The sequence below is a fragment of the Anser cygnoides genome, chromosome 3, assembly GCF_040182565.1.
Source record: "Anser cygnoides isolate HZ-2024a breed goose chromosome 3, Taihu_goose_T2T_genome, whole genome shotgun sequence".
In the NCBI taxonomy this organism is placed as follows: domain Eukaryota; kingdom Metazoa; phylum Chordata; class Aves; order Anseriformes; family Anatidae; genus Anser; species Anser cygnoides.
Genome location: NC_089875.1, coordinates 115,120,451 through 115,145,853, shown reverse-complemented (window position 1 = coordinate 115,145,853; position 25,403 = coordinate 115,120,451). Strand labels below are relative to the sequence as shown.

Genomic DNA, 25,403 nt, shown 5'->3' with positions numbered 1-25,403 from the left:
AGAAATTAGTGTTACAAGGATTAACATTCAGATTTTATTTCTGATACTGTTATGTTTCTACAGTCATTACAGTATGAACACTAATTAGCATCTGATTTCGTTTCCCACTAGTTAAGGACTGCAAACCAAAAAAAAAAATAAAGAAGAAAAAATACTATGGAAACAAACATCAATGTTATCCATGAACATCCATAAATTAAAACTCAAAATGTCCATGGCTAATTTTACACTGCAGGAGAAAGTACTGCAATAAAAATATTTTTTCTCATTTTGTGGTTTTGCATCCACACTTCAAGGTAGATTGAATTTATGAAGTCTGTTTTCAGACATGTGACAGATCTCAGAGTTCAAGCTGGGCCATTTGTATCCTACACACAGCCGAGCTATCAACCAGGGGTTCAATTTCGGATTTACTACAAGTCTTGGATATAAAGAACCATACTGCCCTATAAAATAGTCAGGGACTAAATCTCAGATAATCAGTTATTCCGGCAAGAGTACCACTCAATTTTAGCCCTTTATCACACATTAACTTTTCTCCATCTTGGCTCAAATGGACTGGCAGGCATGTAGACATTGCCCTCTATTACTGCGCCATGACGTGGGGTACTAGCACCGTGTGTTAGAAACTGAAGGGACAGTTTCTCTCCCTCTTTCCTCTGCAGGCACCTTGGGCGAGAGCAGCTTGTGCTGGCACATCATATGGCCTGAAGATACTGAAATTATGTTTGAATATTCTTTGCCGCTCAATATTTTCTTAAGAAACCACATAAAAATTTGGCTACGTGAACTTCAGTGGATGTTCACTGAATATCTTCACAAGGGAGTATTTTCAAAAGGGCCATTACAGTCCAAACCAGAGACCTCTCAAAACTGGTGTTGATTGTGCATAGTAAAAGATCCCATGCATTTCATAAGGCAGCTCCACAGTACATCACACATTGCTAAAAGCAATAATTACTTTGAAACGTTATTTATGTCTCTCGAAATGTGACTGTTTTATAAATTCACTAAGTAAATGGATCATGCAGCTAAACTTAATGTTCATATTTAACATATCAGAGAAGCAATAAAGAATCCTATTGCAGAATATCACCCATCCAGACCAAGAAGATTCTGTAACCCACGCAAAAAAATCTTGTGAGTAGTTTCAATGGAATTAGGTGAGAATTAGCTGTGACACAGTATCTGTTTTATAGCATGTTCCTTGTTACAAAAATAAATTATTTGCAAAGCCACAGAAATGACTTGACTCTTTCAGTCATGTAAACGAGATCTCTTGACCTATTGCAAATGAGACAGCATACTAGCTGTGCCTTTAACTTTTGGCAACGTTATTTGTTTACTTTCATTTAGAGGCAGCCAAGTAAGAAGCCTTGCTCTGAATGCACACAGTATAATACAGCCCCAACATATACACAGCCAAGTGAAAAATAAGTATGTGAAATAAAGCATGATGTTTCAAATCAGGTCCCTAATAAAGTGTAAAAATATAAGAAATTCTATCATATTAACTAGCAAGTACTGCTCTTTCACTTAAGGGATAGTTGGGTAATTATTCAAACCTGTACAAGACTGGATTGTCAAGTCAAATAATAATACAGAGTATCTCAGGATAATGAGATAGATCTTAGGGCCATTAGCAGTGGCTCCTATTATAATAGTGGCCAAGATTCCCCAAGAAAGAAAGAGAATATATTTAAATGAAACTAGCAGAGAACTAGTTTGAACTTGTATATTTGAACAGCTCAGCACTTTCTTATAGCCTCCATTTCTTCCCAGAGAGAAAGCTGTCTGTCATGTAAGACTGTGAAATCAGTTGGGCTTTACAGGCTGAAATCCCAAAGGGCAAAAATTAAAACAACCAAAAAAAATTTGAAAATTGAGTCACATTGAAATTCATAATGTTTATATTAAGAATCTTATCCTAGCAAGGTTTTAAGGTCTGGTTAGACACCTAGTTGTCTGCTCTATCCTGATTCTTTCCCTCTCCTTTGAAGGTTGTTTAAAAAGCAACAAAATCCAACTTGTATCTTCTCTGACACTAGCTCTGACTAGAGGAATTACAGCTATAGAATTACGGGCTTTCAAGACTGAGGAGGAGATGGCTTTTTCATTATAAAATAAGTCCTGCTTATGAGACATTTGTATATGCACGCTCATTATCTTACGTTTGTTTTTAACTGCTACAGGACCAGGAATAACTCAAGAGCTGGTGGTCATAAATAGAGAAGCTAGCAAATCCCTGGGAAAACAGCTGTCTAGCTCGCAATTTATGAGGTAAAGCCTGGTTAGTATGTCAGCAGTTGTCATGGATTAGAAATACGGCTCGTTTCAATATTCTCCTTGTAAGCCTCTCCTAGGTACAAAGGTTTCCAAACGCCAGACCAGAGCTAGGTCTGGCATGCCCAGTATATTCATGAACTCTCTCCCTCACCTTAATGAACACCTTGTGGGCTGACTGCTGCCTCTCACGCTGTCAAGCGAAGCTCCATTTCCCGAGTGCTCAGTGGCACGCGGACAATCGGACTGGACTAGGGTTTACGGGAGTTTAAGCAAGAATGCTGATTCAGACGTTGCAAATCAAATATTAAAAGACTGATTAAATATTTTACGATCTTCTTCCTTAGACTCTGACTTGAAGTTTGCTTCACCTGCTAGCCAGAGATACGCTGAAGGTTAATTGATGGAGGAAGAGGACGTAACAGCTGATGCTACTGGCCCAAAGTATGCAAGGCATTTAAGAGTATTCCTCACCTCGAGTGTGCAGTCACTGACATGCTCATTTGTCTCACTAGGTTAGCGTCACTAGGGCTCAGATATGTGATCAAATTACCACAGTGAAAGTGGTTTAGGCTTATGTGTTTTTCCTTGTATTGTATATTTGCACGTCTCCGATGACACCAAGTAATCCTTTAAATTGTGTTAATTTGATCATGTATCCAAGTATCCACTGCAGAAAATTGGGATAGGTGGCTAAGAAAAGTGGAGATGACGCCTTTAGAAGACGAATAGCTTCCACGGAGAGAAAAGACATCCAGCAGCTCAGTCTACCAGGGTGAGAGTGTAAATCTGTGCCCTTCCTCCTTCTACAAAATCAAAGGTTTGTAACTTATAAACCTAACCTGACAAATTGCTTTTGAGCATTTTCATTTCTTTTAAAGGGAAAGAATTAACAAAACTCTTAAAAAGCAACCGTTGGTAAATTTTTGGCTACACGCCTGGGCTCATATCACTTAAAGCCCATCTAGATCTTAAAGAGAAGAAAAATTCAGCAGATCACCACCCTGCAGGTGTTCTAGTCACATTCAGGGCTCAAAGTTGAAAATTTAAAAGCAGTTCAAATATTTTCCTTTAGAAAAGTACTCTGAGCTTTTGTCTTAACTCCTTTTAAAGAGACGTTTGCTAAAGATTTGCACATACCAAAGTACAATTTATGTAATGAGCAGGAAGAGTTATTGGACTAATCATTTTTAATAGAGATTCCTTGTCTTTAATACAGAGCCACACAACAGAACTTAATAGCTTGTGGCAAGCAAATAATTTACACATGGATTGTGTCTGAATACAAATGTATACATAAAATATCACAGACTTAATGAAGCCTTTGGTGTGTTTTTTTTTTAATCAATGTAATTGATTTTGCTGATAGGTCTGCATTTATATTTTTGTAAGCTGCATTTTACTTTACCTTCACAAGTGGCACAGTCATGATTTTTAAGGGAGCAGGGAAAACTACACAAATGAAATTAGAAACTAAGTGCACAGACAGCAGATATTTTTAAAGTGTCTAGGGTAAGACACTCGGAAATAACACTTCACCATGACCCAACAACGTGGCTCATTTAGAAACTACTTATCAGAAAAGGTCAACCTTTCAGGAATGCTCCTGACAATTCACAGTGTTTTGTGGCATTTGAGCCCAATGAAGCTGGTAATGAAGAGTTTTACCCTAACACTGAACATTTTGGGTTGTTCAGCTGCAGTCAATAGGGTTGCTTGCATTTGGTTTGGGCTCTGAAGTGGGGGAGAAGGCAGCAGCTGAAAAAGTTTAGCGTTGTGACTAATGCACAACTGGGGCCAAAAGGAAAGTGGCCTGCTGTAAAAATAATCTGTACATACATAAGCATACATTAAACTGTAAACATACAGTTTAAGAGGAGGCATGGGATGATGGCTGCCTAATGTGTCTCCATATCAGATAAGTACCAGCTTATGTGACGGACCCTGAAAGCTCTTTTTCCCTATAAAAGCTACCCGAAGTTCGTCCCCCCTCCTTCTAAAGCACTACTTTTCATCATCATTAATTCATCAAAGCTATGCATTACAGAAAAGCCCAGAGACAGATGCTGGAGCCGGGCGGGCGGGCCCGAGGAGAGCGGTGGGGGGCCCCGGGTGGCTGCCATCCTCGGCCCCGCCGCCGTCCGTGCCCGCGCGCCCCGCGGGACCGAGCCGGCCCGCCTTACCTTTGGGGTGCCAGGGGTCCGTGAACTCGTACTTCCCCACGCCGATTGTCCGCAGCATCTGCACCCTGTTGGTGTTGTCCGGGCCCCCCGCCGCGTTGGGGGGCAGCGGGGCGGCCGCCTGCCCATTGGTGGTGGGCGCGCTGCTGGGCAGGGCGGCTGAGGGCAGAGCTGGTGGTGGCGGCGGCAGCATGGGACAAGCCAGGTGGCCATTGCCCACCGCCCCGGGGCCCGGGTGGGCCACCGGGCCCACTCCGCTCATGGAGGACATGCTGAGGGGCTGGCTGTTGGTGTACAAGGGCTGGCTCTGGAGGTTGACCACCATGTTGCTGAGGGGCTGGGAGGGCTGCGGCTGGAGCTGGTAGTGAGCCGGCATCAGCGGGAGCTGGGGGGTGACGTGCGGAGGGAGGGAAGGCGTGACGCCGATGACAGGGGCCTGGACGTTGGCGGCCGGGCTGAAGGTGGGCGGCTGCGTCATCCCGTAGGAGTGGGTGATGAGGGCGGGCTGGCTGCCGGCCGCCACCGTGGTGACCCAGGGCGCTGCACCTGCGGCAAGATGGAAGGCTGGCAATGGTGGTGGGCTCGGCACCGGGGGGGGACCAGAACAAAACCGCCCCAAGCCTGCCCGTCACGCTCCCGCGTCCGCCCGCAGCACCACCGAGCCACGCTCTTATCCTTCACGGTATCGAAAGCGGCTCAGGATCTGGAACTCTTCCAACCCAATAAGTGCATAAAATTGCTACAGCGATGTGAGTGCAATTGTTAAAATACTCATCAGGTGACATGCAGCATGTTTACGGTTTTACGTGTTTTGCGCTTTATGCAGCTTAAGCACACGCTTCCAAGAAAATTAACCTCTTTCCCCACCGTGCTTTCATGGCTCCCTGACAAACACTCTGTGTGTATAATAATGGTGCTCCAGCCACTACAAAGAGATTGTAATTAGGTGTCTGGCATAGTAGCACAATGTATGATATGTGTCTGGAAGCTGGAAATCATTTCAGGTAGTTCTGGACATAAAAGAGGTCTTAAAGTATTACAGAGTGCCTTTTACTCTAGTGAAGGCAAAGAAGGAAGGAAAAAAAAAAACACTTTAATGAACTTGCAGGCATCTTAATACATTTATAGTAGCCCCAGCACAGAAGAAACTTGAGGGGTCTTTACAATGAGAGAAAAACCCTGCTAAAGAATACAGAAAGGGCTCACAATGAAGTCTAATTTACAGAGGTAAATGGGGATAGTGCATTGAATTTGCTTTGAATGACTTTCCCTTGTCGAATTACAAATAAGATTAAAAACATACCTGGGTTTTCATTCTCCCTCATCTGTTTAGAGGGTGGCTCATCAGTGTCCCAGGGTGTAGACTGATTGATGGGTGTCTGTCCCCACCTAACACTAGTTGCAAGTCCTTGAGGCTGATTTTCAGTCTTGGAAATGCAAGGTGCCTACCAGAGAGAGAGAAAATACAAAATAAAAGTGCTAAGATTAATTTGGAATAATCACCATTTCTCATAACTAGTAGCTTGCTTGTTTGTTTGTTACAATCCAAGAGGATATCTTTAAATATCATTTTCCTCTAGGCTTGCATGGCATATCTATATGGAAAATAGAATATTTAAAAAATATATATTTCTGGAAATTTAATAGAGCCACCATTTAACAGAAAAACACAAAACCAAGTATTTTCAGAAATAAGTTGTTTCTTTTCCCTTGAAAAATAAATAAATAAATAAACATGCATGGCAATATCCATTCAGACAGTCACAGCTTATCTAAAATGGGACAATCTTCTGTTTGCTCAGTCTCTTCCAAAAACGGTGAGTTTTGTTTACCAGAAGGCAGGAAAAGAGCGACTTGTTTACAACTGTAGGACAAATTACTGTAGAACAGTAAAGAGAAGTCTCAGTATTTACTGTCTGTCAACCCCTAAAATTGAATGCCAATAAAAAAAGCAGCGTAACAGCCATTGGCCGCTAAAGTGGGTATGTTGGCAGTTCTTCAGAGATGTTAAAATAACTGTAAAGTAAGGGAAGGATCGGGGCTGACTGATCATCAAGGGGTCTGTGATCTGAAGGAGATTTGTAGATAAAGAAACTATCATGTGGATTGAAATGCTAAAGCAGCCAGCACCCCCCCCCCCCCCCCGAGCAATTTCAGGGGTTCTTCCCAAACAACCATGCCTTTGCGGAGAAAAGGCTTGTAGAAAATGAGGGTGCTCTAACAGGTCTCATTTATTTGACTTGGCAGTATATTTCATTGCTAGAAGATTAAAAGTTTTTTTTTGTTTTGTTTTTACTGGTGTCAAAACCCCTAAACCAAGAAAACGGAACCAGCTGCCTATTGCTGAATGAGTATTGAGGATTGAAGCCATAAAGAATAGGAGGCCAGTCTGAGCGATCGCTTGTTTGCCTTACATCTGGGAAGTAATTTAGCTCCGAGACGGAGGTACAGAGGCTCCATAAATGCCCTGGGTCACGTTGCACCAATGAAATCTCTGTCAACACCACTGGCATTTTTTTCCCATTACTAGTACTTCAATCACTGCATGAAAAAATTCATTAACAGACCCGTTTCTGCCCTCTGCAAATACATGCGTACCTTTCCCAAGTCCATCTGTCATTCCTCACCTCTTTAAATCCATCGGAGGTGCCGGCTCTCCTCCACTCAGCGGCTTCCTCCTGTCCTCCCTTCTGCCCCCACCAACACCTTTGCTAGCTCTTCTGCTCTGCTCCAACACTCCCTCCTTCATCCAAATGCCTCCAACATCTCCTATCACGCATTCCTTTTCTATCTGAGATCTATCCTTCCTGGGCTGTGGGAAGCAGGAGATCTGGGTGCAGACCTTGATGGAGGATAGGGCTTATGCCGTGCTGCTGTCTTTGCTGCCAGAAGCCACAGGAAATATTTTCCTTTTGACATTTCCATTTTAATAAAATATATTTTGTTAGATGCAGATGGTCATGGGGAAATGTGATTCTGAATGTCTTTTTTCTAAGGAATCCTGAAATGAGGATTTTCACATTGTGTCCAAATTAATGTTCCTTTTTTTTTTTCTTCTTCAAAACATGGCAATTTATCCTTTTCTGCCTTTTTTTTTTTTTTTTTCCTATCTTTACTTTAACCTCTCCATTGTTTTTTTCTACTCTGTTGGCACCAAGGACAATGATACCCAGATTTTAGATTCACATTTCCTTCTGCTCCCACCTTTTTCATTCCATTCTTAACTTTTCAAACCTGGAACTTTTGCAGCTGAAGTAAAAGTGACAGTCAGCAAAGACAAAAAGTGAAGACATGCAGACAAGCAAGAGCTTTAAGATTCATTGTATTGTATTCAGTGGCAAAGAAAGGGCAGGAAGGGAAGAAAATAATTCTCAATTTTGAAATGCTTTCTGTTTATAAATTGTCCTGAGAAAAGGCTCAATCTGAATAACTTTAGCTTTTACATTGTAGAAAGTCTTTGACAGGGGAAATAATGCTGTTGGTGGTTTACCAGTACATGTTAGCAGTATCACTTTGGATTGTAACTAAACTGTTTAACAGTGGCTAAAGCACTCTTCAGCAGAAGAAAGAAAAAAGAAAAAAACACCACCTGCATTCTCTGCCTAAAAACCAGCCAAGACACTTTCCCCCAACCCCCTATCATTTATCCCAAAGAAAACTTTGAACCAGTAAATACAATATAGAGAACTGGGCATTTTTATGAATCACCAGGGAAGGAGAGGAGGCTTCACAACTCAGATCATGCCCCACGTATGCCAGACTCTGCATGTGGCATCTATGTGTTGCACTTCTTTGTTCTATGAATGGGCCTTGTAAGTAGGTTTGCAATACTTCTCATTATTGTGTGGCATTGTCAAGATGTGCAAAATCTCGTGTAAACTTTGTTACATCCCCACACTGCTTTGAAACGGTGTCGATCTATAACAAGACAAAAATATTCCTGTACCTTAAATAATACAGAACCTCACACATGCTATGATTTTAAAAGAAACCATATGTTCTGTATAGAATGGGTAGGAAAGGGAGTATACGACACAGCTCTCCTAAGTCCTACAAAAATCGAGTTTCCTATTTTGCAACTTAAAGCTGGCTTTCCGAAAAACTAGAGCACCAGAGACATTTGAAACTGGCGGAGTCAGCACCAAATCTGTATCTGAATTCCATACGCTAAGCACCAATAAAGAGAAAAAACGTTTGCTGCCAATAGATACTTCTACTCTGCTCCCACAAAATGCTATTTTTTTCCCAAGAAAACATTTGCACTAAATACGTTCACAAATCCTGCTTCTTAGAGGCTCAGTGGATTTAAATGCACAGGCCCAGCACGTTGTTCTTAAATTGTATTCCTGAACTTGTATTTATTTGATCAGAAAGAGCTAGAGATTAGTTGGTATGAAATCACAACACACATTAATGAAACACAGTTTAGACAATAATGGTGGCAGAAACAGAAAAACAGCTTTAAATTCCTTCCGTTTATATATACATATCTGGTCTCTGATCTAATTTCTGCATTATTTTTCTTAATACATAAAAGGTTACATTACAAGTGTTGCATGTCTCTGATCCAATTGCAGCAATTACCGATTTGCATATTTGGAAAGGGAAATGATTTCCAACATTATCAAACAGAAGAACTTTATGTCCATGCGCACAGGCACATGACAGCACTCTATTTGATGCTTTTAATGTACAACACAAATGACCAAAAAATGGCCTGTATTATGCCAGTCGTGCCGGGGGAAGAGATGTGTTCCATTAGTGATCTGCGGACTTCACAGGAACTAATTGTACTATGTTACACTTTTATCTTTAGCTTTCATGTCAGCTGCTTGTTTGAATTAAACAAGAAAAAAAAAAAAAAAGAAATGCATTACAAAAATCTACTGGGCATACATTTTAAAATACTGACAAATGTCTATTTACATGAAAAGACAAGAAGGTTTCTAAAAGGTCTGGTGAAGCCTGGCTAGTCAATGGCAGCACTATTTCATAGCCTGAACTTCAAGGCAGACTACAAAGATTACTAAATCAATTATCAGCATCTCTGTAGCAGCCCTAAAATGTTCAGTCTGTGCTTTTTTGTTGCAAATACAGTACGCTGAATCCAAATTTGAAGATTTCTTTCTCTTTTGTTTGAAATAACCATTAAGAACAAATACAAATTTTCAGTGAAAGCTTGTATTTCACCTCATGCCTGCCACTTTGAACTGCAGCAGTGAACAATGATACATTTCTATAGAAGAGAGTTTTGGAGATTAGGCTTGCTTATGTTTAAAGTTTCTTAACAATTTTCCATTTGATGCTCAGCTAAAACAGCAATTAGAATTTCTTATAGTCATGCTCATTTCTCCCAATTCTAGTACAAGTGGCAAAGAAAGCAAAATTTCTTTGTTTTATTTTGGAAAATTGTTAATTCACACTTTGACCTCATTCCTTCGTCTCATCCTACATAAAGCCAATTTTCTTTACCACTGTATTGCTCTCCCTAGTTAAGACCCTCTCTGCTGACATGCCAGACAACAATTCTTGAGATCTAGCATTAACGTTGTACAAGATGACTAATGAAGGGGAGACACAGACAGCCACGATGCAACAAATTGGCAGAACAAAGGTAAATAAGAATTATATGCTCTTATGAAAGCAGATTTTTTTCCTATCCACTCGAGAACATAATTAATTTACCTGAGGTTAGCCTCTCAAAGTTACTAATCAGCCACTAAGCATTACAATAGCAGTTCAAAATAATTCAGAAGATCCTTCACTGTCTAAAAGAACATCTTGAATTAAATCAGCATGATGCTATTTTGCATGGAGCGAAATACCCCATGGTTAAAAATGACAAACCTTACAGAAAACTGAATCAGTGCACAAATTTTATAAATGCACTGAAACCTTCATCAGAAGGATTTCGTCTTTGTATTTATTATTTTCCACAAATCAGCCAATTTAGGCTTCTGTAGTCAACATAAATACAAAAGCTGATGAGTAGCTTAGAGCCAAACCCAGCAGATAAAGCAACACTTATGATGTGCTGTTCCAACTATGTCCTACACCTTCTATTGTAAAAATAATTGACGGCTTGAGAGATTATGGCATGGAAGGTAAATGACTGCAAGTCAGGCAATAATTGAAAAGTTTTATGATGGATAATAAGTCTTTCACAATACGTCTCTTGGCTAAATCCAGCAGAGCTCAGCAGTGATTAATTACTACCATGATCCCTGTGAAGTTGAGCTTGGTATGAAGGGACATTAGGAGGGTCCCCGGCAGGATTTTGTTCCACCACATTTGGCAAGGACGGTGTGATTATTGTCACCTAAAGCTGGAGAAGCCTTAGAGGCAGAGTTGAATCAATCCAGAGCAGTGCAAAAGAGAGAGCTGCCTGTGAACAATGGCCACTTCGGCATTTCCCAAAGCCTGGGGAGCCCCAGTACACCACATGTACTGCTATCTGCTAGGCATATTTACAGCACACAGTGGCCCCACAACCTCTATGGTAAGCTTCAGAGGGAGGAAGGGTTTGGTGCAAAGCCCTGCTCTCCTGATGGGTTGTTTGCTATAATGCAGAACTCATCTTTCTGCTCACCTCTGGCTTAAACCTGACTGGCACCTTTCACAGGCAGCAATGTTATATCCCTCAAAGACATACAAGAAGAATACAAAGCTAGGATTAGCTGGATTCTATGAAACAAAACTGGAAGTCCTTTTATCAAGCTTTTTAAATAACCAAAAACATGACACCCTGGCAGTACCAGTCTCACAGTTTTAAGGCAATTAACTGCAATACAGATGTGCAGGCAGAACGGAGCAAGATGGAACAACTTCAAAATTACATGAGACTAACAAAGACAAGTTGCCAGGTTGCTGATTTTTTCTTTTTTTTTTAAGCTTAAACAGTCATAAACCATGGCCCATAGGCAACAGTAATTGGTGTACAGCTGGTCCACTGAACCTTATTAAATTAAAACATTAAAAACGTTCAGATTCATGGGGCTTTACAGAATATCCACAAGAAAGTTTGCAAGTTCACAGCAATCGGCTGGTGCTAAAGATTGGGAATTAGCGATTCAGTCCATTCTGCATCAGTTTACACGGTTAATATTAGTTGTTCATTAGGAATAGCTACAGCTGTCTGGCTTCAAGTCCAAATCTTTACAAAAGCTGTCTCCTTTGATGAAATAAGACCTAAACTTTTAGCAAGACCTTTATGCCAATGGAAACATAAAACCTGCTGCACTGCTACCAGCATTATGGAGTATATTAGCTGAATTTTAAAGAACAGCCCCCGAACAACTAAAATGCAACAACAAAAATTCTGATTAGATTTTCCCCAGGCTCAACAACACAAAATGCTTCCTGGGAGGTCCTTATAAACACATCTGAGCGATTTCCCCAAAGGCTTGTAAAACTGCTGACATATATCCTGCCACGGCTCAGAGTGCTAAGACCTATTCAAACAGTTTCATGAGCAAAAAAGAACTAATCTGGATAGAGGGATCTTATTTGTGGTGCCCAGCGACCAAAATTATTTTACTAAGGCCTTCATTTAAAGTGATGGATGAGAAGTAGCGATTCTCTGTTCCAATTATCCAAAAGAGATTGGGAATGGCAGCTTAATACTAAGATAATGTATCCAATATGCAACCCACTCTATTTTCTCTCCCCATTGAAAATAAAAAGGCTAAGACACATGCATGCATAGAGGCAAATGTTCCCTCCCATGGACTCAGGTTTTATGGCCTGTCATGGGTAAAAGCAACTTCAATTTAATGAGGGAATTCCTTTTAAAGCTGTTAGCTATGCCTTGCTCTAACAAGCAATGACTCTGGTTGGTTTTTAAACCTGAACGTGTCTGGTGCTCTAAAAAGCTCAGAGGTCTCTGCACCAAAGCATTTATGGTCTAATTTAGTAGTTCGTGTTACTAAATACTGTATGAAACAGGTATTATCTAAGTGCATGAGGCATGCACGTATCTCCTGAACCACACCGGGACAGCTCTTTGACTAGGGTATGTTCCCATATTGCACTGGACAGGATCCCAGGCTTACTTCTGAGTCTAGTCCATGGCCAAAGAAGCTGCCAAGGATGGATGCACAGCTTTTAAAGATGCAGTGATGACAGCAACATCCCCCTAGCACCAGCCACTGGGCTGGGCTACAGAAAGAAAACTGTTGTTTTAAGAGAGGGATGTGCTGTAATTTATTAAAAACCTAAGAGATATGGACAGGCCAGTGTGCAAGAGAAACAGAATGAGCTGTCCTGCAGTAAAACCTTATTCAAGAACTTGCTCATGGGTGGAGAGAAGAACTCATCTACCTTACAGTTCCCATTACCAGGCAATTCTGCTATGACACAGCGTTGTTTTTCTCTTTCCGAAGCTAATGTGGGAGCAGCGAGAAGGAGAATAATAAAGTTAACTCATAGGAAAAATGTTGCTACCCTGCAGAGAAGACAAAAGAAGTCTTAGTTTCCTTTTGAGTTGGGAGAATCATTCAATATTGCAATCCTAACCACCATCCAGCGACGAGCGAACAGCCGGAGTGGGCTCTGGAGCACTGAGGTATAGCCGCCAGGCCAGACACATCACTTAGCAGCGGGGTGCTGTCTGCATCAATTCCCGTGTTTCAGAGGATTTAAAGACATCCCCAACCTTGAGATTAATGACAAAGGCTTGGAGAAACTCCTGAGTGCAGTCAGGTCCACGTCTCACACCGGCACAACACAACCGCCCTGATCCCAGCTCTGTGAGCAGCAGGGCTTCTCACCACCCAGTCTGTGAGCTGCTAAGGCAGGTGTATAGGCACATCCAACTTCTTCACCCCCCCCAACACCAACCTCTTCTTTCCTGGGCTAAGTGTCTTTGCCACTTCATTCACATCTGTGCCCTGGTTACCCTCCTAAATAAGGTGGTTGGCCGAATTCCCAAGCTCTAGCAATGCAATGGAAGATAACTCCATGCCAGGAATGGGTCTCATGCCTCACTCACCCTTTCAAAGGCTCCCTATCCACACTGCATGCAGGTCTGGGGAAGCATAAGGTTATGGAAAAGGAGGGAAAAATGGGGTAGAAGAAGGTTGTGAAGTGACCATAGGTGCTATCTATTTCTTTCTAGTGGCTGCACTGCCCAGGACGATCACCGCTCTCCCACCGATGCTCCAGTTAGGTGCTCAGCATCAGCTGGGAATAAATTCAAGACCATGGAATGATAAAAAAAAAAAAAGTGCTTCATAAATGGCACTTGATATTCTGTCTTGGCAAATTTCACCGGCGTAAGCTCAGGTACTCACCCAGCTGCCTTCGTTTCTCAGCGAGAACATCAGGGAACGGAGCTGAGGTATCGAACCGAGGTCCCGGCTGCGACACTTGCTGCTCCAGGACACCAGGGACATCAGCGCACGACACTGGGTTCGAGCACAGAAGCCCCACTTTAGCCTGAGCAGAACCTCCTCTGCTAACACGGTTGGCATGCAGATCAACCCCAAAACCAGTGCGAAACTACGAATGTAAAAGCATCTCACGACGGAGAAAAAATGCGCGACATCGGGAACAATTCAGCAGCACGTACTACAGAGAACATGCACTACGCAACGCAAGAGGGCTCTCAGAGGTCCTGCAGGGATCCTAGGGTAGAGGCGGAAAAATCCAGTTCATCATAAGTGCTTTTTGTCAGAGGGCAAAAGGAAACATGGGTAATAATGGAATAAGTGCTTGTCAGACCAGAATCCCAAGGGTGTACAAAGGATGTAACCCTTGTGTGCTAGCAAAGCTACTTGAGAATGACCTAATGGCAGACTGCTTGAAAACTAAACATTTATCTTGCATGCAAATGCTGGCCATTGATAGGGTCAGGAGTCATCCTCCACGTGGTGTTTTTGTCTCAAATTTCCCATGAATTTCTTTTAGTTGTCTAAACAGGACTCTAAGTTTCTTTTTTGGATCATGGCCTGAAGCATGAGGAATAAAAAGAGGAATACTTAAAAAAATAAAGGCTACGTCACTTTAGGCTCCAATCCCTTCATTAAGTTACTTCTATGAAGTTCCCTTTTGTTGTATCGGATGCCGACATTTTACACTCAAGCCCTCTGAATTCAGTGTTTCAATTGTAGTACGCACTCCTTGGCAGGAAAGTGCATGTTCTCTGCCTACACAGCAGGCACATTAAAAAAAAATAAAATAAAATAAAAAAGGAAAACCAAGATAAGCCTGTGACTGTTGAACAGTGCTGCACGATATTACTGATTTATTAACTTCGCTTAATCAATAAGGCTATCATCAAGGGCACATTTAGTTTGCACATAAATTTCACTTTCTAACAAGCACTTTTGTGTGCTCACTTTAGTTTCCATAATCTGATCCAGGTCTCAGGAAGCCTTCTTTAAGGGAGAACAGAGAATTCTTTTTCTAAAAAAAGGATCAAAGTATACTCAGTCGACTCTCAAACAAAAGGACAGTCAGTACTGTAGAAACAGCATGCTTACCTTTCACAGCAAAAAGAAAAATAAGCCTATACATCCAAATTTATCGCTGCCTTAAGTTCATCAACATCAATTGAGCTATTAAATGTGGCTGAATTTGGCTCATAGCAATTTAAAAACCTCAACTTTCTTTGAGAGTCTTCCATCAGTAAGATGCTAATTTAATGCATAATTCAAAATCCACTGTCCTTTAACTCAGCATTTGTAAATAATTAAAAAAGAACTAAAAATCCTTTTACATTTATAAAGCTGCCCCCCCTCTTTCTGCTGCAATACAACAAAGACTTTCCAATCAAGAATTTATTTATTCTTTAAATCTGAAAGTAAAAGCCGTACAAAAGATGAGGAGAAACTGATTTACAAGATAAAACAATTAGCTCTTGGATATGTACATTAAGACTAATAAATTTCACATCATATTTTAAGGGAGTGGAGGAGGAATCCCAGATATATTAGGCTTTATTCAAATTCTATTCAAATGTTCAATTAAAAGCATCTTATGAGCGTAAGTTATGCAGTCACTAAAATTAAGATGTGAAAAACAGGATTAGAGAGCTGCATCTCTCAAAGAGGATATACACTTTAATAATCCATCCCTTTTCCTACACACAAGATAACATCTACAATCTGCCTATTCCTGTAATTGCTCTGGTCTTGTTAAAAATTTGGGCTATGCAAGAGAAGCTCAAATGTATTTCACGGTGAAACTACTAAAATAATATCCTATATTTCTTTTTAATCCAAAATCACATATCTCAATGGTTCTTATTAAAATCTTTTTTTTTCCATGCAGACAGATGAAAATGCATTTTAAGACTCAAACAAGTCTGTGCAAAAACAGATCGAACCCATCAATCTCCCAGTTGGTTCTTAAAAGAAGCTAAACATTCAGCAAGCTGTTCCGACCAGACGTGACTGGCAGGTCCTTTCTGAGAATATGAGGTCTCAAGATGCAGCCCTGCGTACGTTCAGACTCAGCTTTACTAACACCAGAAGTTCAGTGCAAGCTCAGGCAGTTGGGTGGTCATTTCATTTGATTTACATCAGAGTGCCAATATGTTTTTTTTTTTTTTGGAAACACAGCCATCGTTTTCTCCAATTTTTCCGGTTTGTAGGTTTACATCAAAGCATTTGTGCTCTTTTTGTTTCCCTATCTCCATGCTACCAGCAGGAAGCTGCCCAGTTCTCCTGTTTTCCTTCGGCAGAACCAATTCGTAGACTAGCATGAATGCTTCGGCTGCCTCAACCATCATCCTTCTAAAAGATTAATGGCAAACACATCACATACCAGGCTATAAATCTAGCAAATGGCTATTAGACATACTTTGCTGTCCACAGCCACACGATTTAAAGTAAAACAGCTAATGGTATAGCTGTGGCTGGCATTACTAGTAGGCTTGCCAAAACTGTACTACGTTGCCACCCATTTTTTCCAGGCGCCTCAGTCTCGTTTTTGGGGTGTGAATCAGGTGATCCTTCAATATCACCGTGTTCATAGCAACTTGTGATTCTAAATAGTCCTTCATCACCTGAGGATAAATGGATAAGATTAGGTTCTACCTAAACTTCCTGTAACAACAAATGGTTTTACATTCCTTTAGTTTTTATTACTTAATGATGAAATTTTTCCAGGTGTCCAACCTTGGCCATTGGACTCAATACGGAGAGGAAATCCAGCAAGGGTGGGGAGTTTGGGCAAAGACTTTGTGCTTTTGAAAATCCTCTGTTATGTATCTTTTAAAGAAAATTTACATTAGCAAAAGCTTACAAACTCCCACTCTCTAAGCTCCCAGGAAGCTAACACAAACTAAACCACCTCTAAAAATAATCTCCCATTTGCTCACGAAACTTCAGGGTTACAGGGCGGAAGAGAAGGGTTATCGTGAGCCCTAAATAACGCAGGTTGGTTCTGTAAGCCAGGCAGGGAAGGGCGAGCTAAAATTAAATAACCTTCGGTAGGGATACCTCACCTGTAACACCAAGTCATGATCTGATCTACCTAATTCTCCTCCTCCACTGTTGCAGGTCATGGTCCCGCAGAAGCTACTATTTCTGCTAGGATGGGTGCAGGGCAGACAGTGCCCTCGTGACCCTTCAGAATGAAGTGCCAGGAGACCAACACGGGGTCATTGAGGATAATACCCGTTAAGAGGTGGCATGTCCCCTGATGAACTTGCTGTGGCTTTCAGGAAAGGTAAAGGGAGTTTTAGCTGTTCTTTGTGCAACCATCGCCTCCAGGAGTCAAACAGAGCCTTGGTTTGCTATAATAAAGCTTCAATTAGAAGTCAAAGCTATAAATATCGAACAGTGCTGATCAAAATGGCTGTCTTTGGTCACAAGTATCAGAATGAGAGAAGAGCCAAAGCAGGTCCAAAAACATACTTTAAAAAAAAAAAAGGAATAATTTCCTTTCCATGCAACGGATAGAAATAAAAATAATCTTTATTGGAAATCCAAAATCTCCTTTCCCACCCACAGATTGCACCAGTTTGTGGAACCATTAGCTTCAGGCCCAGGCTTCAGACAATTACTGACTGTGCACCAGACTATCCAGACATTATTAGAACAAAACCCAGATCCTTATCTTGTTTTTTATATTTATGGGTGATTCTGTGCCAAATCCAAATGTGGATCAAATGCTGAATTCATTCATATCAAGTCATTAAGAAAGCTGAGTCATTAAGAAAGACCCTACACCCAACACCTACCCAACACCCCTGCCTCAGAAAGGGTCACAGAACTGGGGAGTTTAAGACCCTCTGAGTGGAGATATAAACAATTAAATAAACAGATGTATACACTTATTTATATGCTTCTTTCTAAATAGAAGCTTCTTTCTAAGGGATGTCCTAACTCCATGTACTGGGGAAGAAAAACAAGAGATAAAAGCTGACAAGACTAACTGAGGATCTGCTTTTCTAATGCTGCATGTGATTAATTACGTGATTTATTTTCAATGACTGGTTCAATCAATCCTGATCAAATTAACAAAGACAATGATCAGAAATACCAGAGAAAACACAATACAAATGATTTGGTTCCAGGGGATCCAATCAAATGAAACAGGATTAAATTAACCAGTGATCAGATTAAGCAGAAGTTGCTGTATAAAGTCAGAAATGTATCAGTACTTCAGGCCATTTGCTGTCTCTAAGGCTGCCGTTTCCAGTGGCCTAGAGCTCTCAACAAACGTTAAACAAAACAGTTTTCCCTACATATCACAAAGGTATCGTGGAAATTAGTATTACCCATATTATTATGACTATTATTATTATTATTATTACTAATTATTATTATTATTTCACAATACCACAGTATCTGGGGGCCTGCAAGAGTAATGACCCTCTAAAGAAAAATCACACCCATACACACACTCAGGCAGCCAGCAGCCTGCACCTGAAGGAGTTTGCAGTCTGTGCATGACACTGAGATCAAAAGGTGACAGAATATCAGGATACAATCAAAAAGACAGAAAAACCCCTTTAATTCTACAATGTTAGCAAAGCACAAAGATGAAAAAGCTACTGTTCAACAAGGAACATTAATGAAAGTTGCCGATGATACAGCTGGAAACGTTGTTCCTACCCATAAATGCAAGTATCATGTGAAAAATACCTCCTTTTGCTGAGCACCTAAGCCACAACCAACCAACTAGAGTCTTAGAGCGCTGAACAGAGGTGTACCTTAAAATGCGTTGAGCTCACCCTGGCTCAGCTGGACCCATTAATAGACACCTGCAAAGGGACTTTGTGTCCCAAACTAGCTAAAGGAAGGGCTGGGGACATGAGAAGCCAGCCTATTTGGAAGCAAATAGGAGAACATAAATGCCAAGAGTTAGAGTGAAACCAAACTAAATTCCTGCCCCTGTTTTCACTAAGAGAATCCTTTCAAAGATAAGCTTTAGGGATGCAGAGAGGTCCATAAGGACTCATATTAAAGCCATTCTAGGACTTTAACAAGCAGTCCTGTTTGTGAATCCCAGCCCCATGTGCTGCGGTGGGACGAGAAGGGACACCCAACTGGTGGTCTTGCTGCTCTCATGGCAATGCTCCTCCGTAACACAGGACAGAAGAAAACTCCACAGTGACCAAACTGTGCACAGTAGGAGCCAAAACCAAGGGTTTCTTCCAGCTTTCCAAAAAATGAGTGTGTAACCTGAACAAAGGAAGAAGCACATGTAAACAGGTCAGTCCCAAATCGACTGTCCTGCCCATCTGTGTCTCCTACACAAGCATTTAGGAGCCATATGGAAAGACTCCTTCCCTCTCCCTTGGCACGGTACCACGTCGATTTATAGGCAGACATTGCCCAGTAACTGTAAGCTGACATTGTGTTCATCCTGCACCTGGGTGTCTGTAACCTGACAGGATTCAGTCACTTGTCATCACGCTGGGTCTTTTCACTTGTGCAGTGAGCAGACCAAGCTGAGTATTTTGGCAAGCGACAGCTGACCTGCAGGGTGTGGGTTGGTCTCTGTCCTGAACGAAACCACTGGAGACACCAGGCTGACTTCTGATGGTTAACAAGCTCGGGGTTCACCCATGGGATCTGGTTTGCCTGGCCATAGCCACGTGTCCCATCCCTGCAGCTCGCCGTTTGCGCTGAAGATGTTAATAGTGAAGGACTGTCCTTGTGGGACTGAATGTTTGACCAGCTCCTTTACTTACTGAGCTTGAAAAAGTATTTAGAGAAATATTCTTCCCTCTCTTCCCACAACTTAACACTTAATGTTTCATCTTTTTTTTCAACTACCACAGTGAGTACACTTTAAAGCATCAGCTCCTTCGAAACAAAAGACATATCACATTAAGATTAAGAATGCATTTTTTTTTTCTTTTCTGTCCCCCTCATTCTGCTCTCTTAACGAGTATCTCATTTGTATGTGCAGGTTTTTTCTCATGCTCTGCCTTGCTACATTTTTTTTCAGTCTCACTGCATTTTTTTTTCATGAGTATTCTCAGTTTCATTTTCTTCCTTTATTTTCCCCATGTCTCTATCTCTCTCCTCACCCTTTCTATCACACTCTTTCCTAAGTGGAATGAGAACCCAATTATACTCCTGTTAGAACTGAACTTTCAAATCCATCATGTGCTAGTGGGCTCAAAATTAGGCAAATAAATTCCCTCAACCCTACAAATTAAATTGAGTCTTTGCATATGTTCTTTTAAGAGCACAAAGATGTCAAGTATTCACCCAGCTGTCACAAAATATGATGAGCAGGCACTTTGTATTCATATAGATTTTCTAAATCGTTTGTCAGATTTAACAGAAATGCTAATGGATCCAAAAGTAAATTCTAATCTATCCTAAATATCTGGTTATTATTTGTGTTACTGTAGGACTCAGAATTGTCAGCTGAGGATCAGGGCACAATCTCAATGCATCAGACATTTTGCACACAAAGACAAAGATCATTTGGATGACATGCAGGTATTATTTTGCAATTTCTCATTTTTTTTTCTCATTATTTTAACCAACACCCTCCTCACAGGTATACTCAGCTGCATTTGAAAATAAAAGTATCGCCAGCTTGTGAGCACGATTACCTAACGTGTCTGCTGTTGAAAGACAGGGTCTTAAATTTGCTAAAGCCAGCACCCAGGTGTACACTTTGAGGGAAAAAAGCTATCATGAAGGTCAGGCTTTGCTTATGCTTTCTTCTGATCAAAGTGGGGCTGAGCAGGATCAGACTCAGCACGAGGATGGGAAATGTCCAACAAAGACCCGGAGCAGCACCAGGCGCTCAACACGGGGCTCTTCCAGTTCAGACCAGTGAAGAGAGATGGCTCACACTGGTGCTAGCGGAAGCACTCCTTGCTTCAAGGCCAGGCTGGATGGGGCTTTGGGCAGCCTGATCTAGTAGGAGGTGTCCCAATCCATGTCAGGGGGTTGGAGTGAGGTGATCTTTAAGGTCCCTTTCAACCCAAACCATTATGTGATTCTGTCAAAACGCAGAGATTCCAGCCGTGGTGCTTGCACAAAGCTGCTGACATCGGCAGGTTGGACATTACCAAGCACATGTGCACCTGGTCTGCATAGGTCCATAAGTCGCAAGCATGCAGGATTCGCCACCCAGGTGCTGAACACCTGTACAATCTTACTCCCGCAGCGAGTCCAACACATTCAGGGAACCCGTGATGTGATGAACGTACCCTGGAGACTTGTTCTGTACATACTGTTGTGGCTGTTTGTCTAAAAACCTATTAGGGCACTGCTTAAAGCAGGAGGGCAGCAGATCCTGGCTGTCAGTGATAATCCACTGCCAAGATCAATAACGCTGGCAAGGTTGCTTCATGGATATTTACGATCAAAGAGCACATTTTCCAAGAATATATTGTCAGCCCCATTGTCTTGGCCCAATTTCAACTCCAGTAATTGCATTTCTGCCTGCCTAATATTCCCCCGCCGCTCTGCGGAGACACAGGGGCCCTCATTTCCAGTCCCATGCCGCTTCACAGCATCCTTGTACACCATGGAGACACCACTGCATTCAGCACAAATCCAGACACGCTGAAGCAGTGGACACAGCTTTCCCTGTAGCTATTTTACAGAACAGTTATTACCTAAAAAGCTTTGTGATTCTTAGAGCTGGGAAGTGTAAAGTATTGTTGTGGTTGTTATTTAAAACATGATTTATTTGCCCCTGGAACGAGTCATCTTGAGACATCTTTTAATTTCCTTCTCTTTCATGAGTAAATTTGCACATTTAAATTATTTACCAAAGGTTGAGCTAGGTAAGGCCCAGTTTGTATTTTTTTATTCCATTAATAAAAGTAAAACATCTCTAAAATGTGAATGTCTACAGCTTTTCAACACACAGCTTGAGGGAGTTCAAGCCCTTTCAGATCTAGTTGCAAGAGCCAACTCCACCGGCAAACTAAAAATCTGCCTTTCTCAGTGGAATAAAACTCCTCTTTACAGCAGTATAGGGCATAAAATGGGAGGTTTTAAACTTGTGACATTTCCATGTCTGGAAAAGCTGTCACTTGCCCAGCACGGAGTCTTACCTCCAGCTGTAGGCCCAGGGGCCTTAGTAGCATTAGCCCAACTCTAAGAGTACCACAGGGAGAGAATGGTATCACTAAAACACTTTAAAAACCTCCCCAAATCTTTCTTACACTTCAGAAAACAGAAGTTTCCCCAGTGGTAAGGAACTCCTATTTCCAGCTGTACGTGCTTGCAGGCCTGCTTTTCAGAAACCTCTCAGTAGTGCCGAACTGACCGGCTCCTGCCTGTCAGAAATCCTGCCTCGCAGTATTTGGGGAGAGATCTGTGAATGCAACGTGAGAGAAAGCACTGTGTTTTTTTCATATATTTCAGTTTTAAAGGTGGAGCAACTGCTGGAAGCGTTTCAGAAGCAGGAACTGTCAGAATCCATCCCATACGCGTGGTTTTGTGGGCAAAGGGAGACGTGCTACGTACAAGTCATCGTGAGCCACCTCCGATCGCACTCCCTGCCTTCCTCCCGCTTCCCAAAGGGACCATTGTGAGTGTTCAAACAACTGCAATTTTAAACGTAGGTAGCGTTAAGCATATTTCGTATTAAAATGTAAAACGATTACCAAACAAAACAGGAAAAAACCTCAGAGAACTATGCATATAAGAAGGGCTAATGAAATATGAGTGCATAAATGTATTCTGGAGCATTTGCATGTGTCAGAGGGAGTGGAAAGAAGGTGAGCATAAGATGAGAAAATAAGAGCTGAGACACAAAGTGACAGAAAAATGCACCAGCTTGGGAAGAAAGGAGCAGGCAGGGAAAAGACTGCCTTGCAGATAAGCAAAGACTCTGTGTACAACACGGGGAGAATTTTTAAACACTCGGTTTTACCTACTAACATCAGTGGGGTTATTATAACTAACTTGGTAAGATCTAGGGGCAGCAGTTAAACGATGTAATACAGGTACCTAATTTAGGTGTCATGCCTACTTCTCTACATCGGCTCTGTGAGAAGCTGGAGCCTGGCAGCCCTGGATAACAAGTGGTCTAAATTACTGATCGCTCTGGAAGGTAGGAGCCATTGTAAACTCTCTGACTGTGCCCCCGTGTGCACTGCAGCAGAACCAGAGTGAAAAAGGAAAAAAGAAATGACAAAGAACATCATCCAGCTATATTACAAGCAGAAGAAAGAAATTCAGGAACTCTATGAAGAGAATGATGACCTAAACTAAAGAAGACGGAATACTGGAAGTTAAATTATCTGTGCAGAAAATTTAATGTAAAAAGATTGAAAAGAAAATACATTCTATGTAGCTGCACCGTGGTGCATCTAAAGGGGAAAAAAAAAGCCAAAAATAAAATAAATAAAAAAATCAAAATAGGGAGTGAATAGGAAGGAGAGAGATTTTTTTTGTTTTGTTTTGGAGTATCTAGTTCCTAATTTAATCTTAATCCACTCTGACATTTATCCTCATGGATAATTCAGTATACAAATTTAGGGCAGAAAAAGAATCCATAAAAATAATAAAATAAGAGCTGCTTGCAAGGGCAGTATCAGTAAAAATTGCCCTTGGGTAAAAATAATTTCTAGTGCTTTGTGTCCTGCTCAGCTTCAGGCAGTGTATCAAGATCCTAGGAACTACTTTTCTCCCCCTGTGCAATCATTTGTGGCTCTCATCCAGTCTCTGATTATGCTAATTGCATTTGATGGAATTTGTATGTACTCTCCTTCGCTCTCATCTCATCTGAACATACACAAGATGCATTTTTAATTTTTAACTCTTAAAAAAATAAATAAATAAAGGAACTTTCTCCCCAAGGTTGTGTAGAAGTCAACCTTATTACTAGTTCCAAACAGCAAATGAACAGCCTTTATTACTAGCAAAACAAATAACCCTTTCTACATTAATATGTTGCAACAAAGCTTTTAGTTAGTGAGAGGAATGTCATAATGCATGAGTTTGCATAACACAGTCAGATCATGTCACCTAGACACAATTTCGTTTGCATTAAATTAAATCCACCATCCAAACTGCGACTTTAATAAAAAGATATAGCCGAGTTGGCTAGATCAAGAGCTAACATCATTTTGAGGCAGACACTCAAAACAAGAGGGACAGGGAGCTGTTGTAAAACCATTCCCGAGGGTTAGCGATAAAACCCGGGACTTAAATTCCTGAATAAATAAAGATAGCTTTTTTTTTTTTCCCTTTATTCCCTTTTAAAAGTGCTCTTGACCAAGTAACTTGACATCAAAACCCACTTGATTTTGCTGAGACAAAACCAGGCGACCTTAGTGACCTCAATCCAGGTCTCCTGGCTGTCTTTCAGGTCCCCAAAGGCAGCGGTGACGGGTTTATTTCATACTTCATGGAGATCCTCTGAACCTCTAAATTATTCTTTAATTCTACTAACTGACAGCTAAAGAGAAATGTAATTGCAAGAGTAAAGGACTTGCTTCCCCTCCTAAATCAAAACAAGACTGGCTTTTCATTCTTTCAGTGAATTTTAGTGAAAAACGCCCGACTGACAGCCCCGTGTGCTGCAGCTCTGCTCTCCTGCACGGCAGCCGCAGGCCAAAGGGCTGAGGCTGAAGCCTCTCCTTGCTCGAGTCCCTCCCCAGGACACCCACAGCACCCTGCACACGTTGCACATCACAGCTGGCAATGCCTTTAGGGCCGAATTTTCCAGGTAGCACGGATAGGCACCGCAGGGATTTCCAAAAGTGCTTGATTTCTGCTCAGCTCCAGAGAGATGGAGTAAGGATGCCCAAGCCAGCAACTCTGACAATCAAGGAGCTCCTAAATGCTTCTGAAAGCCTGATTGCAGAGGCATCAGTCTGTTCCAAAAACAGGACATATTTCAAAATATGAGCTGCAGTCTGTGTTGGAGAAAGGCGGCAGAAATGGGGCCAGATTCTGACTGTCCTGTCCTGTCTGAAGCAATCCGAAACAAATCCAAACCTTTCCAAATGCAACAGTGGCCAGTGAAATCACAGAATCACAGAGCTGTAGGGGTTGGAAGGGACCTTGAAAGATCATCGGGTCCAACCCCCCTGCCAAAGCAGGTACCTTAGAGCAGGTTGCCCAGGTAGGCGTCCAGACGGGCCTTGAATATCTCCAGAGAAGGAGACTCCACAACCTCCCCGGGCAGCCTGTCCCAGTGCTCTGTCACCCTCACCGCGAGGAAGTTCTTCCGCATGTTGGTGCGGAACTTCCTGTGCTCCATTTTGTGGCCATTGCCCCTTGTCCTGTCCCTACAGACCACTGAAAAGAGGTTGGCCATATCCCTCTGTCTCCCACACCTCAGGTATTTATAAACATTGACAGGATCACCTCTCAGTGTTTTTTTCTCATGGCTGAACAGACCCAGGTCCCTCAGCCTTTCCTCAGAGGGGAGATGCTCCAGGCCCCGTATCATCTTTGCGGCCCTCCGCTGGACTCTTTCTAGGAAATGATGGTGCACTTGACACAAAGGGACACAGCCAGGGGCACTGCCCATCCGCAGAAGGGATTGGAAGCC

At 41.8% G+C, this 25,403-nt stretch overlaps 1 protein-coding gene across 6 annotated transcripts in view; it reads right to left on the bottom strand.

Moving 5' to 3' along the window:
* The window catches only part of KLHL29 (kelch like family member 29), a 391,351-nt gene that overhangs the window by 132,773 nt on the left and 233,175 nt on the right, over positions 1–25,403 (bottom strand). For 2 of the 6 annotated variants that reach the window (XM_066995012.1, XM_066995011.1), the window contains exons 4-6: positions 13,754–13,867; positions 5,767–5,908; positions 4,467–5,027 (exon numbers count right to left, since the gene is read on the bottom strand). In XM_066995012.1, the coding sequence (XP_066851113.1) occupies positions 4,467–5,027; positions 5,767–5,908; positions 13,754–13,867 (817 nt within the window). The remainder of the gene's footprint in view (positions 1–4,466; positions 5,028–5,766; positions 5,909–13,753; positions 13,868–25,403) is intronic. The other 4 variants (XM_066995013.1, XM_066995014.1, XM_066995009.1 and 1 more) reach the window with 4 other exon arrangements.